General features: G+C 37.8%; 1 protein-coding gene across 1 annotated transcript in view; it reads left to right on the forward strand.

Moving 5' to 3' along the window:
- ABCA13 (ATP binding cassette subfamily A member 13) overlaps window positions 1–19,530 on the forward strand; it is a 503,546-nt gene that overhangs the window by 329,919 nt on the left and 154,097 nt on the right. The window contains 2 exon segments of the mRNA XM_017868548.1: window positions 626–713; window positions 6,833–6,941. Of these exon segments, the coding sequence (XP_017724037.1) occupies window positions 626–713; window positions 6,833–6,941 (197 nt within the window).

The raw sequence follows: 19,530 nt of genomic DNA on the forward strand, positions 1-19,530 counted from the left end.
TCTTGGAGATAGAGACTTGCTCTGTTGCCTAGACTGGAGTGCAATGGCATGATGTCCACTGTAACCTCCACCTCCCGGGTTCAAACGATTCTCTTGCCTCAGTCTCTTGAGTAGCTGGGATTACAGGTGCCTGCCACCATGCCCAGCTATTTTTTTTTTTTTTGTATTTTTACAAAATACAGAAAAAGACAGGGTTTCACCATGTTGGCCAGGCTGGTCTCAAACTCCTGACCTCAGGTGATCCACTTGCCTTGGCCTCCCAACATGCTGGGATTACAGGCGTGAGCCACCACTCCTAGCCCAAGAAAGTCTGAATAGTGGTTTTGTAGAGGGAATGACCATTAATTAAAATAATTACAGTGGTGATGATCAAGCCCTATCTGTTACACGGCATGTATTTCCTCACAAGACAGTTAGGCGTGACAAGTACACTTTCTAATGTGGCCAGCCTTATCCAGACCTTCTCCATTATCTCTGCCTGTGTGTTCATGTCACAGATCACAGATGCTCAGCTGGCTACTGTCCTAAGACTGCTGTACCTGGTGGGGTTAGTAATGAACACCCTCTGGTTAGCAGTCCTGGTGTTCTGTGGTTGAAGCACTAACACAGTGTTCATTGTTAACAGGCTTGGAGGTTGGTCTTTTGGAGTACAAATCCCCAGTGAAGCTGGAGATGCAAATGCAAACATATCAAAAACCCAAACTCTGGCAAAGGTAATCGTATTCTTTTTATTTTTTTCCTGTTTTAGAAAGTATTTAGGAAAACTCAACATTCAAATATATTTTTGAGCACAGGGTTGGGAAGGACCAGATTAAATCCCAGCATTTGTTACTAAGCATTAAGAAAATTAAATGTAAACATTGTTTTGAAAAAAAAAATGACTTGTTTTCATTAGAAATAGAGGAAATAGGTTTTGCTTTTGTTAAGACAAGAGTTCACCGAGTAAATATAAAGTGGAGGGAAAAATCTACTTTTAAAGTATCCATAGTTGTGATAATTGGAAATACCACTAGTTTCTTTGCTGGCCAAGGAGTTCTTCCATTCATGTAAATGCCTTATCTTCCAGAAGGCTGGATAAATAGGCCTGGAGATGACACAAAGAAAGCAGTAGTTACACAGAGCTACTCTTAGGAGTCCTGGATTTTCAAGCCCTGCCAGGACTATTCCTGTGAATTAGGAATGGTCCCCTTGGAATTAGAGAGGCTAGGTGGGGGGATTCTTCAGATGTGAGAGAATGAGGACTGGGATAGAGGAAAGATGCCTTGATCCATTAGTAGGAATAGAGAAGTGGTGAACCCAACAGTGAGTTGTTGTTGTTTAAGGAAAAAAGTCAACACTACGTTAAAATGGGGAAAGCAGAAAGATTCAAAGCATTCAGTCTCCATGACTAGAGAAATAGTATTGTGTTTGATTGAGAGAGAAATTGGAAAAGGGTAGATTGTGGGAGGAAGTTAAGTCCACTGTGGGAGAGTGAGTGTGAGTTCTTGTTAGGACATCAGTATAGACATTTCATTCTGTAGTGTGTGGATGTTGTGTCTACTCATGAACCCATTGTGGAACTATGAGAACAAGAACAATCTCCATGAGCCCAGGAAGGCACTCTGTCTTTTCTGTAGTGGGGACTTTCATGGTTCATGTGAACCTGAAGAAGCTTATTGGGATAAAGATAAGCCCATGTTGGAGGTTTATTCAGTGAAATAAAAATTCTTGCAGGTACTTCACAATGTTATCCCTGATGAGACAGTCATACTTCACAATGTAATCCCTAAACAAAATTTTAACAGTCATGCATTACAATGTAATCCCTGGGAAAAATTTTCAGTCATAGTGTGGACGATTCAGGAATCTCTCCAACAGCTGAGGTTTGTTCAAATCTCTTTTCCTTCTCAAGGCAACAAGCATGCATGAAGATTTAAAGCTCAATATGAAAATATCATTTTTAATAACTTGATAGAAAAATAACTTAATATATATTTGCTGACCTATATTGGAACATATTATGTGGCCATTATGAAAATACACCTAATTAGCAGAAGGAATCTGTTTATTTCCTCTACAAATATTCTGACTTTTTAGTCTATCCCAATCTAAACCCTTCTTACATATTCATAGGAGATGGTTGTGTCTTTGCTTTGAAGTGTTTGAGGCACAGACCTCTTGTTCAGTGATGAGTGGCTGGGGATTTGTGTGTTCCCCTCACATCTGTAACTTTTTTGTCTTTGTTTGGATGAGTCTTCTGTACTGACACATTTGAGTAATGATTGCTGAAGTTTTTAATGTTATTTCCGTGTCCTTTGACAGGCACAAGCATGCAGGTGAATTATACTTGACCCTTTGGAGACTGAGCTCCTCTCCAGCAAGCCAAGGAACTTAACGTTGTTGTGGGCTGTAAAGGGCAATCTATTATTTGACATACTTGCCAGAACTGCTGGCGGCTGATAGTGCATCAAATGATTGCATTTATTTTTCTGTAATTAATGACCAGCTTTTTCTTTCAGCCTTTAGGCTACATTCACCAACACAGATGATATGAGTTTCATAGTCCTTCTGAAGGAAAACATGGAAAATTTGCATATGAATAGGCTTAATGTATGGTTCATTATCTTGTAGAATGTCTCTTTTGTGACCTTTATGAGTTCTATCATTCATATCTTGAGTGTTTAGCTTGTTTAATCAAAACACTCTTTTGAACTTACACACTTCAGTTAAAGAAACCAAACACATTTTCCCTTTTGTTTTTTTTTTGCATAATTCTGTTCTCCCATGGAATTTAATGTTATTTGACTATCCACTGGGTTTTTTTTTTTTTTTCTTATAGCTACTTAGTTACTTTTCTGAGGGGCTGTTATTCCTGAGATGAAAGGTCTGTTCTGGGGTGTCATAGTATGTTCCTAAAATAAGATTAATTTCCTATTTCATTTATTGGACTTTATCACTTCATGACTTATGGACTGGTAGGGAAGGAAATCCCACAGCTTATTTCCAGATCACAGCCTAGTTTTAGAAAACCATTCTTAGGAGAAAAGAAAAGAAAAGAAAAGAAAGAAAGAAAGAAAAGCTTTTCTTTGAACTCTGTTAAGTCCTGAATGCTAACTTTAAGATCATCACAAAGTATGCATTTATTACTTAAAGAATTTATAAAACCTTTCTCAAGTAAAGGCCAGTTTATAAAGGAATGGATCAGGAGTTCCAGAGCATTTTAAAATCTGTTCCTTGCAACTCTGCAAATCAATCACTTATTGCCAAAATGATGCTATATAGCAAACAACTGCAAACTGTTAGTAGCATCAAGAGTAAACATGCATTTCGCTCATGAGTCTGTGGGATTGTGCTGCTGTGGGCTGTGCATAACAGATGGTGCCAGGCCCCACTAGCTGTGGGGAATTTGAGATGCTCCTTAGCCAGGGCCTGGTTCTGCGTCCTGGGAATGTTCCCCAGCTCATCATCTGCATTGCCCTTAACTCTGCTCTGCGAGGTGCTTTCCCTTCCATTGCCCTCCATGGCTGTGTGTGAAGATACTTTAAAATATGCCTTTTGAGTAGCTCTCAGCCTGCTTCCTGCCTGTGGACAGCTGGGTTCTTAGAGAGCTATTTACATTTTACTTGTATTCCAGCCTGGGGTACCTTCTTGATACAGCTTCCTATAAAGCACTCTAGGCTTTCTAGTTTTCTAACTGAAATCCACAAGCTACACTCAACGATGTTGTTGAGATATGCTGCTCTCTCTAAAATTAATGAGTGGCATTTGGGGAATGCCAGAATACTAGGGGACAACACCCTTTAGGTTCCTAAAAGCCCTGTGCCCCCTGAGAGAGTCTCTTAGCAGCATCATTCTTTGAAGATCTCAACAAAGTTCTTACAATCGCACTCTTGACTTGATCTTTCTTCTGAGGCCATGTCTTTCAACATTCTCTCTAGAGAGCTCCATACCCAGGTCAAAATGTTTATTGGGCACCATTTCCATCTTTGAAGTTAATACAGGTGATAACATTACCCACTGTTCTCACACTGTAATATGCATCGTCCTTTTTTCAGCTATTTATAGCAGTTTGTTTTTTATTATTTTTCTCCAGTATTCCTAAGTATTTTATCATGTATTTCCAGGCTTCTCTGATTGTCTCTTTGTCCCCCAACTTGCTGTTCTCAAAAGCAACGCCAACTGTTTTCAGTTTTTGGTACAGTAACACCCCATTCCAGTGTAAATCACTATGTTGGTATTCTATTGCTACAATAATACTCTACAACAACAATTTCAAAGCTCAGTGGCCTCCACAATGGACATTCATTTAGCTCACGGGTCTGTGAGGTTTTGCTAATACAGACTAGGCTGGGCTGATCTTGGCCAGGAATGAACATGTATGTGGTTGGCTGGCTATTGGCTTCAGCTGGGATGACAGTGGAGGTCTCAGCTCCACTGTTGCATCTGATCCTCCAGCAGATTAGTCTGGCCATGCTCCCATGGTGATAGCAGAGGCATAAGGGAGCCTTCAGGAACATACATGTGTCTCTCAAACCTCTGCTTGTGCCACATTCTATTGGCCATAGCAAGTCACATGGTCAAGCACAGCATCAGAATGGGAGGGCATGAAAGTCATATAGCAAAGCATGTGGATACAGGGATGGTGAAGAACTAGGGCCCTTAATGCAATCATGAACAGAAGTTTTGGCCAGGTGCAGTGGCTCACACCTGTAATCTCAGGACTTTGGGAGTCCAAGGTGGGTGGATCACCTGAGGTTGGGAGTTCGAGACCAGCCTGACCAACATGGAGAATACAAAATTAGCTGAGTGTGGTGGCGCATGCCTGTAATCCCAGCTACTTGGGAGGCTAAGGCAAGAGAATCCCTTGAACTCGGGAGGCTGAGATTGTGCCGTTGCACTCCAGCCTGGGCAACAAGAGCAAAACTCTGTCTCAAAAAAAACAAAAACCAAAACCAGAAAACAAACACAAACAGAGGTCTCAGAGTCTACAAAGGGTGAAGCTAAGGAGGCTGAGCAGGCAGCCTCCTGTCTTTCTAGCTCCATTCTATTGAAGAATCTCTGCTTTTGTTTCTGTGCTGTAGTGTAGTGTCATTTTTAAGTTTTTTTTTTAATCACTCTACTTTTAAAACAAAAATTAAAATAATAAAACAAAACAAAATTAAAAAACCTTAATTCAGGGCAGGGACTATAATTGTGTCTTCTATTTTTTTCCCTTCATTTGAACAGTTAAAGGAATCAAGACTTGGGGGAGAAGGAAGTCACAGACAGGGCTAGTGGGAGGTTCCACTTTCCATAGGCAGTGGGCTTTTCTACCAGATTAGCCTGTCCCGTAACTTCAACAGAATCCTCAGCTTCTATCATTTCCAGATATCTGGCTAGTGCCTGTGCAGATGTGTGTGTGTGAAGGGGCAGGGTGGCATGGGTGAGACCCCGAAGGGTGACAGTACAGAGCTGTGTGAGTGGGTGACGTGGACACACCTCTGATATGTGACATAAACTCCTTCAGTTCACTTTTGACTTTTCCATCAAAGGAACTCGGAATTTACCCTACTTTGGAGAATTGTGTGTCTACGTTGCTTTAGATTTTCTTTTCCTTTTTCTTTTTTTTTTTGGTCACAAAATCCCACTCTGTTTAGGGCATAGGCTTGAACGTTCACAGTTCTGTAGTTAGTGGGTCTCAAGTTTCACTTCTTCCCCTTGGGGTTTAAAAAAATGATTGGCAAGGATTTCTCTGTGAACTTCAGAAAATATTTAAAAACGAGTGGTGTGAAAGATGAGGTCTGCTTTCTGAATTGCCTGAAGAGGTAGGTTATTTGAGAAAGAACTGGGGAACATTGTCTTGTGTTGTAGGGTTTTGTTTTGTTTTTTCTGTTTTGGTTTTAAACTATATGATCAATATTTTATTACTTAACTGTTTCCACGAACATAATAGCTGTCACACAAGACTGTGGTTAAAAAATAATTAGTTATAGCATGAAGGGGTGGAAAGAAAATAGATTGGAAGCCCTCAAGTTGGAAGGGATTTGAGATCTAGTCCAAAGTTTGCATAAACTGCGAGAACTTGAATAGGTTCTTCCAAGCCTTAACTTGCTGTGGTGCAGTTCTAATTCTACCAAGTGGATTATCTGTCACAAAAGGCAGACTCTTCTAGAGAAATGAGCTGTTCAGTCAATTGAATTAAGACCAAGATGCATCAGTTGGAGTCATCATAGTTCTTGAAGACACTCACTTGCTTTTCAAATTAATAATATATTTTCATTTTTATTAAAATATTGATACTTTGAAATATAGATACTGATGGTTTGATTAGTGTTTTTCATGATGCTTCTTATTCCAGCTTTAATAACATTGCCTTTCTCTTATTTTCACCTTTCTCTTGACAGGCATGCTACTTTATTCTCCATGCTCAGTAAATGTTCAGTTCAGTTTATTTTGAGAAATAATGTTCCATGCTCAGTTATTAATTTGAAAGTAATCATTTTTTTTTCTGATCATCTTCCACACTTTTAATTTGCAGGTCAAATTTCATTAGCTTACTAACTGAGAAAGAAAAAAAATGATAGGCTTTTGTTCCTTTTTTCTTGTAAGAATATAATTATAGAGCAACATTCACATTTGTTCTGGGGAAAATTAATCTATTTTTAGCTGTAAATTATATGCTTGAGATAAATATAAAATTAGCATACTGGAATTGACTGCTCACTGTCAGCCATGCAGGAACATTACTTTGAATCCTGCACTCAGGTGCCTTGGAAGTTAATTGACACATATGTTCCTTATATCCCAGAATAGTTGACAAACAGACTTAAGAACTAATTTTGTGAGAGCCATTAAATTATCTTTCTTTTTTTAGGTGTGGTATAATCAGAAGGGTTTTCATTCCCTACCTTCCTACTTAAATCATCTAAACAACCTTATTTTGTGGCAGCACCTACCCCCTACTGTGGACTGGCGACAATACGGTAATGTTATTTTTCATGCATTATAATTCACTACTTTCAAAAGATAATGTTTTAAAAGTGAAAGAAGCAGAAAAGGTTCTGAATAGAAATGTGAGGAGCAATGAGAAAGTTTCTACTTGGCAGCCAATCCATGTCTAAACACAATACAAAGTTGTAGGCCCTCTTTCCCTTTATTTGTGTGTCATTAAATGTCTTTACTTTCTTGAGCCTGTAACCTCATCTGTAGGATGAGGGAAACAAAATGTGACTGGAGAGTTCTCTCCTAAAATTATTTTATTCTGTGACTTAGTATCTTACAGAAGCAAGACAAATTTTATCTTTTAAAGACAATATTATATGGAATACTGTGATAGAGAATACAGACTGTCCCTCTTCCTTATCATTGGGAAGATGAACATCACATTTTGATTTATGCTGAGCCCTCAATTCATCAATTATTTGTGTTGATCATTGATTCATTATCTATGCTTTCTTATTTTGGTAAATGGCATGGGTCCATTTCTGGTATCCAGAGTTAACTTATTGGTTTAAGTAAATGTTTATTTATTTCACTTGGGTGGGATTAATTATAATTTGTTAATTTAATTTGGTTTCTTTTTTAAAGAACGGAAAGAAGAAGTATAAGCAACAGACCATGTCCACCAGAATTTATTGACAAAATATATTTGTTGAAACATTAATTCACATAGACATCAACACTAAACCGTTTTTCTAATATACTCTCACTTTATTTCAATCGTACTTTATTTTCCATATTTATTTTCCTTCTACACTAATTTTTTAACAAAGTAAATCTAATTATTTTGTGGTACTGTAATTATTTTAGAATGATAATAGGTAATATAAAAGTTAAAAATGTACATTACTAAGAGAAGTATAAAATAGTATAATAGTCATACAGAGTAGGGACAGCAGAATAACATTTATAAAATTTTGAAATGTATCAAGAACTTCATTAGATATTTAACGTCCATGGTCTTATCTAATTTTTATGTCAATTTTGTAAGATAGACAATATTTGCCTACTTTACTGATTAGAAAACTGATTTTCAGAAAACATCTGAGCAAGGTAATAATGGGGCCACGATTGGATTCTAGCTCTAGCTGATAAAAAACTCTTGCTCTTCTACGACATCAAACCGAGACGTCATTCTGCTGGGCATGAATACAGCATGGTTCACAGAGGGGAAGTCATTAACACTGGATGTTGAACAATGAGCAGAAGTTTGACTGAGGTCAGAAAGCCATTCCAGGTCTTAGCAATGCAATAACAATCATAGTGTATATTCAGCTTATATGGAAGAGTCCAGTTTGACCTCATCATAAAGCTGAACATAGAGGGATAATTGTTGATCACTTCGGAAAGATTGTTTAAGATAAAATGCTGCTTGACTTTGATTGACATGATGAAGAGTATGGAGTTTGGTAAGTAACAGACAGGCTTTACCAATATGTGACAATAAGAATGACATCATATAAGTAATATGTTAGGAAGAATGATCTGGAAGCCGCTGATTAAAAGAAGAAGACTGGTGGCAATTTAATGACCTATTGGAAGGATACTGCTTACGATTTTGAGGTTAAGGCCAGGATGAATCCAGAGGAAAAAGAAATGATAAATTTCAGACAGATGGGAGAAAAGACTGAGGCACTAGGGATGGGAATAAAAAAGATTTTAAGAAAGGCTAAAATATAAACCTGAGCATTTTAGAGTTCAGTACTGATGACATTATAAGAAATGTCAGGGAGAAGATATGTTTTCAAGGAAGGGGTGAGGTGATTTGTGCAGGATCAGAGATGCTAGTTTGGTTCACATATATAGATGAAAATGTGCGGTAGGATTCAGAAAACTGGAGAGAAAAGTTCAGTAGAGCAGTCATAGGTAACCTAAGTTCTAACCTTAATAACAAATGATAGATAAAAGTGTTAGTAAAGTGAGATCCTGCATGGGTCAGACACAGGCTCAGAACAGAAGAGGGCTATGGGTAGAACAGAGGGAAGAGGACAAAATTCTGTATCTCTTGAGGTAAGAAGATCTTGGCACGAAGGCCAGTTGGGGGCAGAATTTCACACAGATGGGCAGGAAAAATGAAATATTTCAGAGTCATCCAGAAGAATGAGAATGCAGAGGTTTTGCTGGTGACCTCCAGAGGGCTAGTTCAATGGTGTTTCAGAAATGGAAAATTAAAGTAGAAGGAATTAAGCAGAGATAGGTTTTTTTTGAAACGAGACTAAACAGATAAATTCTAATTTGACTTGTTGATGCATCATCATGGGAAAGGAAGGTTTGTGCAATAAATTGGGAATATACAATACATAGCCCCACAGGAGGGTGTGTTGGGAGTTATTATCAAAATATTGATAAAGAACTCCCACAAGCAGGGCTCTGAAGAAAATATTGTATTACATCCCTTGTTCCTATGGGAAATGGACAGAGCTAGAACTATTAGCTTAATAATTATAGTGAAACAAACCTTGCCCCAGTATGGAGCTTCGATAAATCCCGTGAAAGCAGAAGGTGTGTTTTGCTCCCTGTTGGTCTCAGCAGTCCCACAGCACCAGGCTCAGGGGACATTCAGGGTATAACAAGTGAATGAATGGATCATTGTACTACACGGACAATATATCATACTTCTCATCACAATGGTTTTTGATGAGGTTTCAGCAGATGTACACATTCTGATATTAGAGATTTCTGAACCCTGATGCAGGCCACTTGATAAGAAGCTATTTTCTTAAAACCCAGGCTGGCCCTTTCTCTCTGTTGAGTAAATTTGCAGCTTTTCAGAACCCCTAATTTTGGACCTAAAACTCATTGTAAATCTGAATATTATAATGATTCAACTGGAGTCAGTTTTTAAAGTATCAAAAGGCTGGTACTGGCTTAGACCAAATAGATGTGGTTTGAGAAGTGAATCTCCAAGGTAAATCATTTCCTCCTGTATGAGTATGACTGCAGTTGGGGTGTTCTCTACTTAGTGAGGGCAAAAGATGCCAAGACTTTCTTGCATGATGAGGAGCGTTTTGCAAGTACAGCCTAGAGCCTGGGGGAAAGGCATGGATTTGGGAGTACATGTAAGGGATGAAAAAAGCATGGAATATATTTTCATATCAGAGACTTTTTTCCCCTCTTTATGCTCACATTAGTAACTTAGTCACATGTCATATAATATTTTTTCAGAATCTCAAGGAAATTTAAGTCAGTTGAGGCCAAAATCCTAATCTTGATTGCGTTTTGTCCTGCATATTCCATGGTAAATCAGCAAATCTTATCTCTTTTGCCCTTGAAATCCTGAATGCGCACATTTTCAGTATGTTACTACTGCTCACCTGGCCCATGGTACCATGCACTCCTACCTGGATGCTTTCACCAGCTTATTTGGTGGCTTCCTGGGGCCACCCTTGCTCCCTACCCCAAAAGTCTCATCTCTGCATAAGTGCCCACCATCACCCATGGAATGTGTCTGTCAGATTACAGCATCCCCTCTGGCTTCCTATATCTCTTAAAAGAAAGAAACAATTCCTACCTATGATCTGCAGGTCCTCCCTGGTCTGGGCCCTGCAGCCTCTCCTGCTTCATCTCAAACCACTTAATCGCAACCTTGCTGAAATTTCAACTCTAGCCACACCTGACTCCTTGCTTTCTCCTAAGTATGCCACCTGTTCTCCCATTTCACATCACAGTTATCTTTTCTGGAATTTTCTCTCCCTTGTATTTACATGACTTGCTCACTCACTTTCTTTTAACTTTTCCCAGCAATGTCCAACTGGGGTGAAATACTAAAAATACAAAAACAAAACACAAATCCAATTCTATGTGCCCACCGCAGATGACCTTGTGTAACTTTTTGATGATAGTCTATGTCTGCACATCTTCCTATTCTGGTTGCACTCTTCTGAAAGCGTTTTTGTCAAGATTCCACTTACATTGATTCAGCAATAAAGGCACAATCAAGATGTTGATATTTCTCTGGGAAAAGTATTTCTAAAATTGTAAACCTCGTCCTTCTTGCCCAATATTCAAGACTTTTAATGCCTCACATGTGTGTTCATGATAAAGATCACACTTCAAAATTGGCATGTGCTAGCTGCTCCTGACCTATCATCTCAGCCTCATCTCTCCCTTACGGCCCCTCACTTTCCCCTCTCTGTGGCTGGCCTTTGCATCACTGCCCTGCCATCCCTGTGAGCCTGGTAGCTGCATTACCTCTGCTGAGACTGGCTGTCTTCTTCTGCATCAACTTAAGCATTCCTGCTCAACTTTCTAGGCCCATCTCAGACATCACCTCTGTTGGAATACTCACCACCCTTGCAGGATGAATTAGTGGCTTCTCTTTCTTCTCCCACAGTTATTTGCTTATGAAATTCATCCATATATTTATTTTTTAGCAAGCATTCATATAATGACAGATATTTCCCAGACACTGTGTTAGGTCGTTGCTGTATTTTAAATGTGTCTCCCAAAAGTCTGTGTGTTGGAAACTTGGTCCCCAGTGTAACAGTGTTGGGAGGAGGGGCCTTTGGGAGGTGGTTGGGTCATGAGGGCTCCACTGTCATGAATGAATTAATGCCGGTGTCTCAGGAGTGGGCTACTTATTGCTGGTGCCATGCCCTTGGAGTTCCCAGACTCCAGACTGTGAAAAACAACATTTTTCCTTTATAAATTACCCAGTCTCATAGCTGGGCATGGTGGCTCATTCTTGTAACCCCAGAACTCTGGTTGGCTGAGGCAGGTGTATCACCTGAAGTCAGGAGTTCAAGACCAGTCTGGCCAACATGGTGAAACCCTGTCTCTACTAAAAATAAAAAAAAATTAGCTGGATGTGTTGGTGGACACCTGTAATCCCAGCTACTTGGGAGGCTGAGGCAGGAGAATTGCTTGAACCCGGGAGATGGAGGTTGCAGTGAGCTAACATCACGGTACTCCAGCATGAGCGACAGTCTCAATAAATACATAAATAAATAAATAACCCATTCTCAGGTATTCTATTATAGCAAAAAAAAAAAAAAAAAAAAAACAGACTAAGACAGTCATTAGAACAGTTGATACTTCACATTATCATTATTTGTTTACATTCCTTTGTTAATAAGAATGTAAACACTTCTTGGAAGGTGTTTATACTACTGATGTTTGTGTTTTCTAAAGTCTTTATTCATAGGTATTTAATAAATATGTTATTTAAGTGAATTTGCTTTTGCACTACATTTTAGGGTTACTATAGTACATTACATTATGATAATTACCTTCTAAAATAAAGATAAATATGCAGCAAAATACGTACTTGCTTCTTTCATTACTAGGACCTTTTAAGTTGGCATAATTTTATTAAATTAAAATGTTAAATAAAGACATAATGAACCTAAGAAGAAATTTCTTTTAATAAGATTAACAGAATAAGTGAGAACAGAAGATTAAATAGATAGTGCTTAAGTAGATAAGAAGGTATCTTCCTCTGATAGGGTAAAAATGAAAGGGGATAGGTATTATTTTATTTTGTGTTATTGGGGGTGGTTGTGGGTGGTAATGATAGTAGTTGTAAAGGTTAAACTTCTTCAACTACTTATTGAAATTTCATCCAAAACTTGGAGTGCCAGTAATGAAGTGCCACCGTGTGAGAGGAATTAACCTCAGCAATGTCATGAACAAGCTAGATCCATGGTCATTAAACTGTCTACTCATTGGAATCACTTAAGCATTTAAAAAATACTGATTTCTGTTGCTAACCCAAAAAGATTCTGATTTGGTTGATTTGGAGTAAGTCTTTAACAGCAGGCATTTTAAATGTTTTTGGGTGATTCTAATTGTAACCAAGTCTGAGAACCACTGGGTTAAACTGATAAACTTCCCAGCTGATCCATATTTTGACCATTGAAGCGGGAAAACAGAAGTATAAGTTAGTAGTCAGTTTAGAGATATCCACACTCACCTTCTCACTGCTAGGAAGGAACCTGACAGATACCTGGCTACTGGGTGTCAGGGGAGGACTGTTCTGTATTAGAACAAGAAAGAGCTCTTGTCTTTCTTTTCTCCACATTTATATATCTCTTTTGTAATCCCCTGGAGGGCCACAACTCATTAGTATGCTGCAAACCCCAGGGGGGAAGGAGAAGGGTGGTGCATGTTGCATGCTTAGATGATGGGACAGAGATGAAATGAACCTGGGAGCAGTGAATGACATGCATGGTAGTTTTTCCTGCTTTGCTTTTGATGAAATGAGGAATCTGCTAAAATCTCCAAATCATAACAAGAGAGTATGAGCATGAGAACAGGGGAAAATCTCTGATCTGTAATAGACCTACTGAATGAACAGCGTTGGCTATTGGAAATTGGCTGGCATCCATAACCTTCAAGATGCCCTTGAGAGCTTTGGAGATATTGAGAGAGAAGATCTGGTGGTACCCAAGTGAAGGTAAAGGGGCACCCTGGTAAGGGAGGATTCTGAGCAATGAAAAGCATCAGTACTAGCTTGCCCTTGCTGGAATCAAGAAGGAGTAAGAAACAAAAGGACAGCAAAGCCAGTTATCAAACCCAGCATGGAACAAGGACGGATCCCCCAACCACAGAGAGGAAGATATTGCATATATTGAGAGGGTGTTTTCATGGGGAGCATCTCGTGGTGTGTTTATATCTGCATAAATAGAGGAAAATGTGTGAACTCTATGAAAGAGAGGATAAAAGATAAGAAGAAAATGCCAGGCGGAGCTGCAGTGTGTTACAAAAAAGGTGCTAGCTTAGATGAAGACAGAAATATGAATTTTCGTTGGATGCAGTGAATAACATTATTGATTGATTACAAACCTCTCTCCTTCACTTAGAATTATTGACTTAAAGAACAAACATGCAGTATTCTCTAAGAATACACAGGGAAAAGGTGACACAGTAAAACTGATCAGAGGGGAAAAGCTAGAGGAGTCAGGTATAGAAAAAAAGCAGATGAATCACAAAGAAAGAAGCAATGATGTAAGAAGAAAATGAATCAAACACAAAACAAAACAACAAAATAATTCTGTACCAATGGATTGGAAGAGTTTGTCATGATTCTATCAAAATTTGTGAATTAGGTATTATGGCAGTAGCAATGACTGATGGACAAATTTGGTGAATTTTCTAAAGTTCAAGGATAAAGAAAAAAGTTTTTACAAAGCAATGAGTGAAAGCACATTAGTTTCAAAGGAATGAAAATAAGACTGGCCTCTGACATTTTTTATAATTTCCTTTGAGACTTCATCTTTGACTCAGGGATTGTTTAGACACATGTTGTTTAAATTCTAAGTTTTTGAGATTTTCCTGTGGTCTTTCTGTTACTGATTTCTGGTTTGATTCATCATGGTCAGTGACAATACTCTGCGTTATTTCAATTATTTAAAATTGGTTGAAGTTCATTTTATGGTCAGGATATTGTTTATCTTGAAGCTTCCATGGGTGATTAAGAAAAAAGTATTCTACTCGTTGTTAGAAATGTATATTATGTGTCAACTAGATCCTGTTGGTTGATTATGTGGTTTTGTTCTTCCATATCTTCCCTGATCATTGAAGATTACTGAATCTTCACTGAAGATCATCACTGACACATATCATTTGCTGAGAGGCGAGTACTAAAGTCTCCAAATTGTGGCTTTGTTTCTTTGCTCAGTTCCATCAGTTTTTGCTTCATGTATTTTGAAGATCTGAGGTACACGTCAAATGTGTACCTCACATTGGTACCTTACAGACATATGGCATAGTCACATATTTCTGGTGGATTGAGCCTTTTATCATTTGGGATGATTATATTTTCCTGATAGATTAATCCTTTGCATGTATGTAGTGTTCCTCTTTGTCACTAGTAAATGTAGTTGCTGTAAAATCTATTTTATCTGATATTAAGGTAGTCGCTCCTTCTCTTATTCTTTTGATTAATGTTTACATGCTGTATCTTTTCCATTATTTTTTTTCCAACCTATCTCATTGTGTAAAGTGAGTTTTGTGTAGAGCATATATTGTTGGGTCATATTTTTTAAACTGAGCTTCCTATCTCTGCCTTTTAATTGGTGTTTGGGAATCATTTACATTTAAGGTAATTGCTAATATATTTGGGTGTAAGTTTGACACCATCATTTGTTTTATGTTTCCTGTTTCTCTTTTCTTGCTTTCCATGAGTTACTTGAGCATTTTTTTTCAGGATTCTATCATGGTTTATTTATAGTATTTTTAAGTATATACATTGATTTAATTTTCTTAGTGGTTCTTCTAGGTGTTAAAATACATATGTATAACATCACAGTCTACTGATATTGTTATTTACTATCTTGGGTGACGTGTAGAAAGCTTACTTCAATTTAGGTCCTTTTACCCTGTTTACCTTTAAAATATTATTGTCTTAAGTATTTCCTATACATTGAGCACCACATCAGATGGTGTTCTAATTCTTAGTTAAGTCACCAAATGTGACTTAGGAAACTCATGAGATGAATGATAGTCTATTATATATGCTACTATTTTTAATACATCTTGATATTCATCTTTCCTTTTGGGATTTCTAAGCCTTTTCCTGTTATGATTTCCTTTGTGTTTAAGTAATTTCTTTTGCTGTTCTTTAAGAGTAGGTTTGCTAATGACAAATTTGCTTATTTTTTTCAATGGATACAATCTTTATTTCACCTTGATTCTTGAAAGATATTTTCACTGAATATAGAATTCATGGTTGACAATTAAAGAAAAGCTCAGCACTTAAAAAATGTGCTACCTCCTTTTGGCCTCCATGGTTTCAAATTAGAAATCCAACTATTACTCTAGTTGGTATTTTCTTCCTTCTCTCTTTGTGACTGCTTTAAAGAATTTTTGTTGTTGTTGACTTATTAGTTTCTAGAAATTTAATTATAATGTATCTTGGTGTGGCTTTCTTTGGTTTTATCCTATTTGGGATTTACTTAGCTCTTGGATTTTTAGGTTTTTTTTTTTTTTCCCAAACTTGGGAAGTTTTCAGCTATTACATCTTTGAACACTTTTTCAGCCCCACTCATTCTTTCCCTTTTCTCTGAGATTGGGTAATGAGATTATTAGCTCTTGTGTGGTTTTTCCACAAGTCTCTTTCCTGAGTCTCATTTTTAAAAAAGTTTATTTCTCTATGTTATTTAAATTGGATAAGTTTTATGTTTTCAACTCGAGTCCATGGAGTATCTTTTTTTTAGCTGCACTCAACTGTGGAGCATATCCAGTGGGTTTTTAATTTCTGTCATTGTATATTTTAGTTTTAGAATTTTCATTTGTTTTTTAGTCATTTATATTTTCTAGTAAGATTTTAATTTGTTTTTCATATTTAAGGAAAATTCAGCATTACTTTTGAAGCATCTTTATGATACACATTGTCAGATAATTCCAACATTCAGTTCATTTTGACATTACCATCTGTTTATTATCTTTCTCAACTGGTAATATTCCGGCTCTTGTTGTGAAGGATGATTTTCAGTTGTATCCTAGACATTTTGGAAACTGTAGTATGTGACTCTGGATCCCTTTTCCTAGCAGGCAACCCTTCTGTTGAGGAATCGTATGAGAGCCACCTAGATGTGTATGTTTTGATCCCCTGTGGGCCCGATGACACCACCCTGACTAGGCAAAGGTAGAGAACTGACTTACACTGCTTTTGTGCAGATGAGTGGGATCAGATTGCCCACCAGCCTCACTGACACATTTATGGTAAATGAGGCACTGACTCATGCTGTCTCATTGCCTCTAAGTGAGTGAGGAGTAGAGTCTGCTCCCCACTGGGCCCTGATGATGCTGGAGACAGTTAGTGAAGTACCAGCTAGCTCACTTTGAAAGTATTCCTTAGTCTCATCTGATCGAAGCCAGATGGGAATGGATGCTTGGCATCCCTCTGGGCCCTGCTGACACTGGGGTCGGGGCAGTGGTGGAACCAGGGTACTGAGTAGCCATATTCTGTGCTTCTGGGTTCAGTCTCGTTGCTGCCAGGTAGATGTGGAGGCTCAGTTCTTCACTGGTCCCTCGTGACATGAGAAGTAGAGTGGCAGCTAGCCCTGTCTCACTCTGCTTTGTGAAGTCTCTTTGCTACCAGGTAGGGATGGAGACTCAACTTGCCTCAGGACCCTAGTGAGAAAACCATTGTACCCCTTGTCTCTGTCAGGTGGGGAGTGGAAGATTCACTACCCAAAGGGCCCTGCTGAAACCTGAGAGAGTGGGGACAGTTTTGCTGGTGGTGTTTGCCTAGAGTAAGGCAGATATTGCTAAAGAGTAGTTCTTTTGTTAGACTACTCTTTTCCGGGTCCTTTGGTTTTTTTATTTGTGGGAGTCTTTCTTATTTGTATTTGTTGAGTTTCAATTTGGAGACTTGGGCAATGCCTTGTTCAGGATGTATGTGAGGTGATAAGGAAGCCAGGGTATTTATTGTTGTATTGTTGAAGTCTTACAGTCTCAGGGCACCACCATCTTGTTTGCATCCCAGAATCTTCCTATTTCTATTTGTTGTGTTATGTCCAGCAGTTTTTCACTGGAAAAATGAGGACCTGGCAGAACTGGGGCTGCTTCATCTAGAGGGAATATCTCTGGTGTATTAACCACAACCTCAAAGGCGAGAATAATAGAATAGCACCTATGGAACATGGAAAGAAAAATCTATACTCCCCACATTCTGCACCTAGTGAAGATGTTTCCCATAAAGCACATAGGCCACAGAGATATGCTCATGTAGAATGTGGCTCAAAATATACTGTAGACATATTGTTCTTTAAAAAGAATGCCAGGAGATAGCTACTTGAGATATTAACTGAAATGAAGATCATGAAAAATATTGAATGCACACAAGGAAGAAAAGAACTTGGGTGAGCACTGGTTGTAGTGAAGGACATAGATTATGCAAATGTTTGCATGCATGTGGTGAAAAATTAATGGAAGATCAAGAATTATCCATTAAACTGAAGATATGTAATATAAAACTTAATAATAATGGTTACATGTAGAGAAAATTCTCAACAGAAATAATTAAGATCCAAATGCAAACAGTGATTACTTCTGATTGGTTTTGGATAGGATTATAAGTTATTTTAATTTTATTCTTTACCCTATTTTAAAATTTAGAACCCTTCTACAATTGGCATCTATTACTCATAAGAGTAATAATTAATCTTAATGTTGAGAAAAATACATTTTTTTCAGGATAGATTGATGAGGAAGAGAGAGAGAAAGTCATCAAAATGCCTTGTAGTCAGAAGAGCTCATCTATTTCTTTTAATAGTTTGTTAGATTGAATTAACTTTTTACCCCTCCATATTTCAGTAATATCTCATAGTGAATCAATTAAAACAACATAAACTTTCCACATATACTGATGGTAAGACAAATTTTTTCCTTTTGATGTAGATACTTACAGACATCTGGCCATTAATACTTCTAAAGATATACATTTTATAGGAATAATGAACCCAAAAGTGAGTACTTGAATTGGAGACATGTTAAGTATCTTGCTATCATAATGGATATTTGACAAAAACACAGATGTGCATTTTTACCAAAGACAAATAAACAGAGTCTGGAAACCATAACAGATGTAGCCATAATGAGAACACTAAATGAGAAAACTAATTTTGTACATTCGTACATTGCTGTGGGCCAATTCCTGGAAAGAAAAGCCAGAATATAAATGATAAGAACAAGCAAACAAAGAAAAATTATTCAAATGTACTCAACATGTACATTTTGAAACGTCATTTCTGAAAACTTGTGAAGTAATGTCGTAAAGACTTGAGTGAGCTTCTTCTACTCAATTCTGGTGTTGAAACTATGCCCCTTTTACTTAGGAGCCTTGTACCTTTTACCAACATCATCGTCTCAAGATTCTATTACAATACAATTGTTATCTAACTAGAGTACTGAGTGCTCAACATACAATGAAATCAACAACCCAGTTACAGAGATTGTCCATTGCAATAATGTGTTTTTTATAGCAAGGATATCAAAGACTATAAATAATTTTCCTAGTCTCATAGGAAATTGATTAGACTGGTATCCAGAAAATCAGGGTTGTAGTTCTCACTCTGGCGTCAATTATGCTTGACCTCAGATAAGTTAGTAGAGTATGCTTATGCCTCAGTTTCCTTACCTGCACCCACTCACCAACCCTTGGCTACACTTCCTTTACAGGAGGCTCCATCACTTCTGGTGGGATTCCTCTTTATGAGACAGGGCATAGCTATCCTCTCTTTCTTTGGATCCATGAAGAGAGCTCTGCTTTCTAACATTTTACCCTTTTAAAGAACAAGGGGTATCATGGGAAGGTGCAGGGTAGTGTGAGGGTGAGCCCATGCAGTTGCAATTGCTCCTACCTGCTGCTTTTTGCTCAGGGCTCTAGGACAACCAAGGATCCTTAAGTAGGAGAGTAAGCTTCCACCTGTGTCTTGTTTGTTCTTTCTTTATTCATTACTCTTATTTTTGAGAAAGTACCTGTTATTTATTTAAATAACTCCAAGTCTGTCTTCCTTTTGAAAATAAGAGTGAAATCTTTTAGCACCAATTTAAAGATATATTAGCTTGATTTTTTTTTTTTTTTTTTTGAGACGGAGTCTCACTCTGTCACCCAGGCTGTAGTGCAGT

Source organism: Rhinopithecus bieti, unplaced genomic scaffold (assembly GCF_001698545.2).
Source record: "Rhinopithecus bieti isolate Rb0 unplaced genomic scaffold, ASM169854v2 scaffold_3527, whole genome shotgun sequence".
In the NCBI taxonomy this organism is placed as follows: Eukaryota; Metazoa; Chordata; class Mammalia; order Primates; family Cercopithecidae; genus Rhinopithecus; species Rhinopithecus bieti.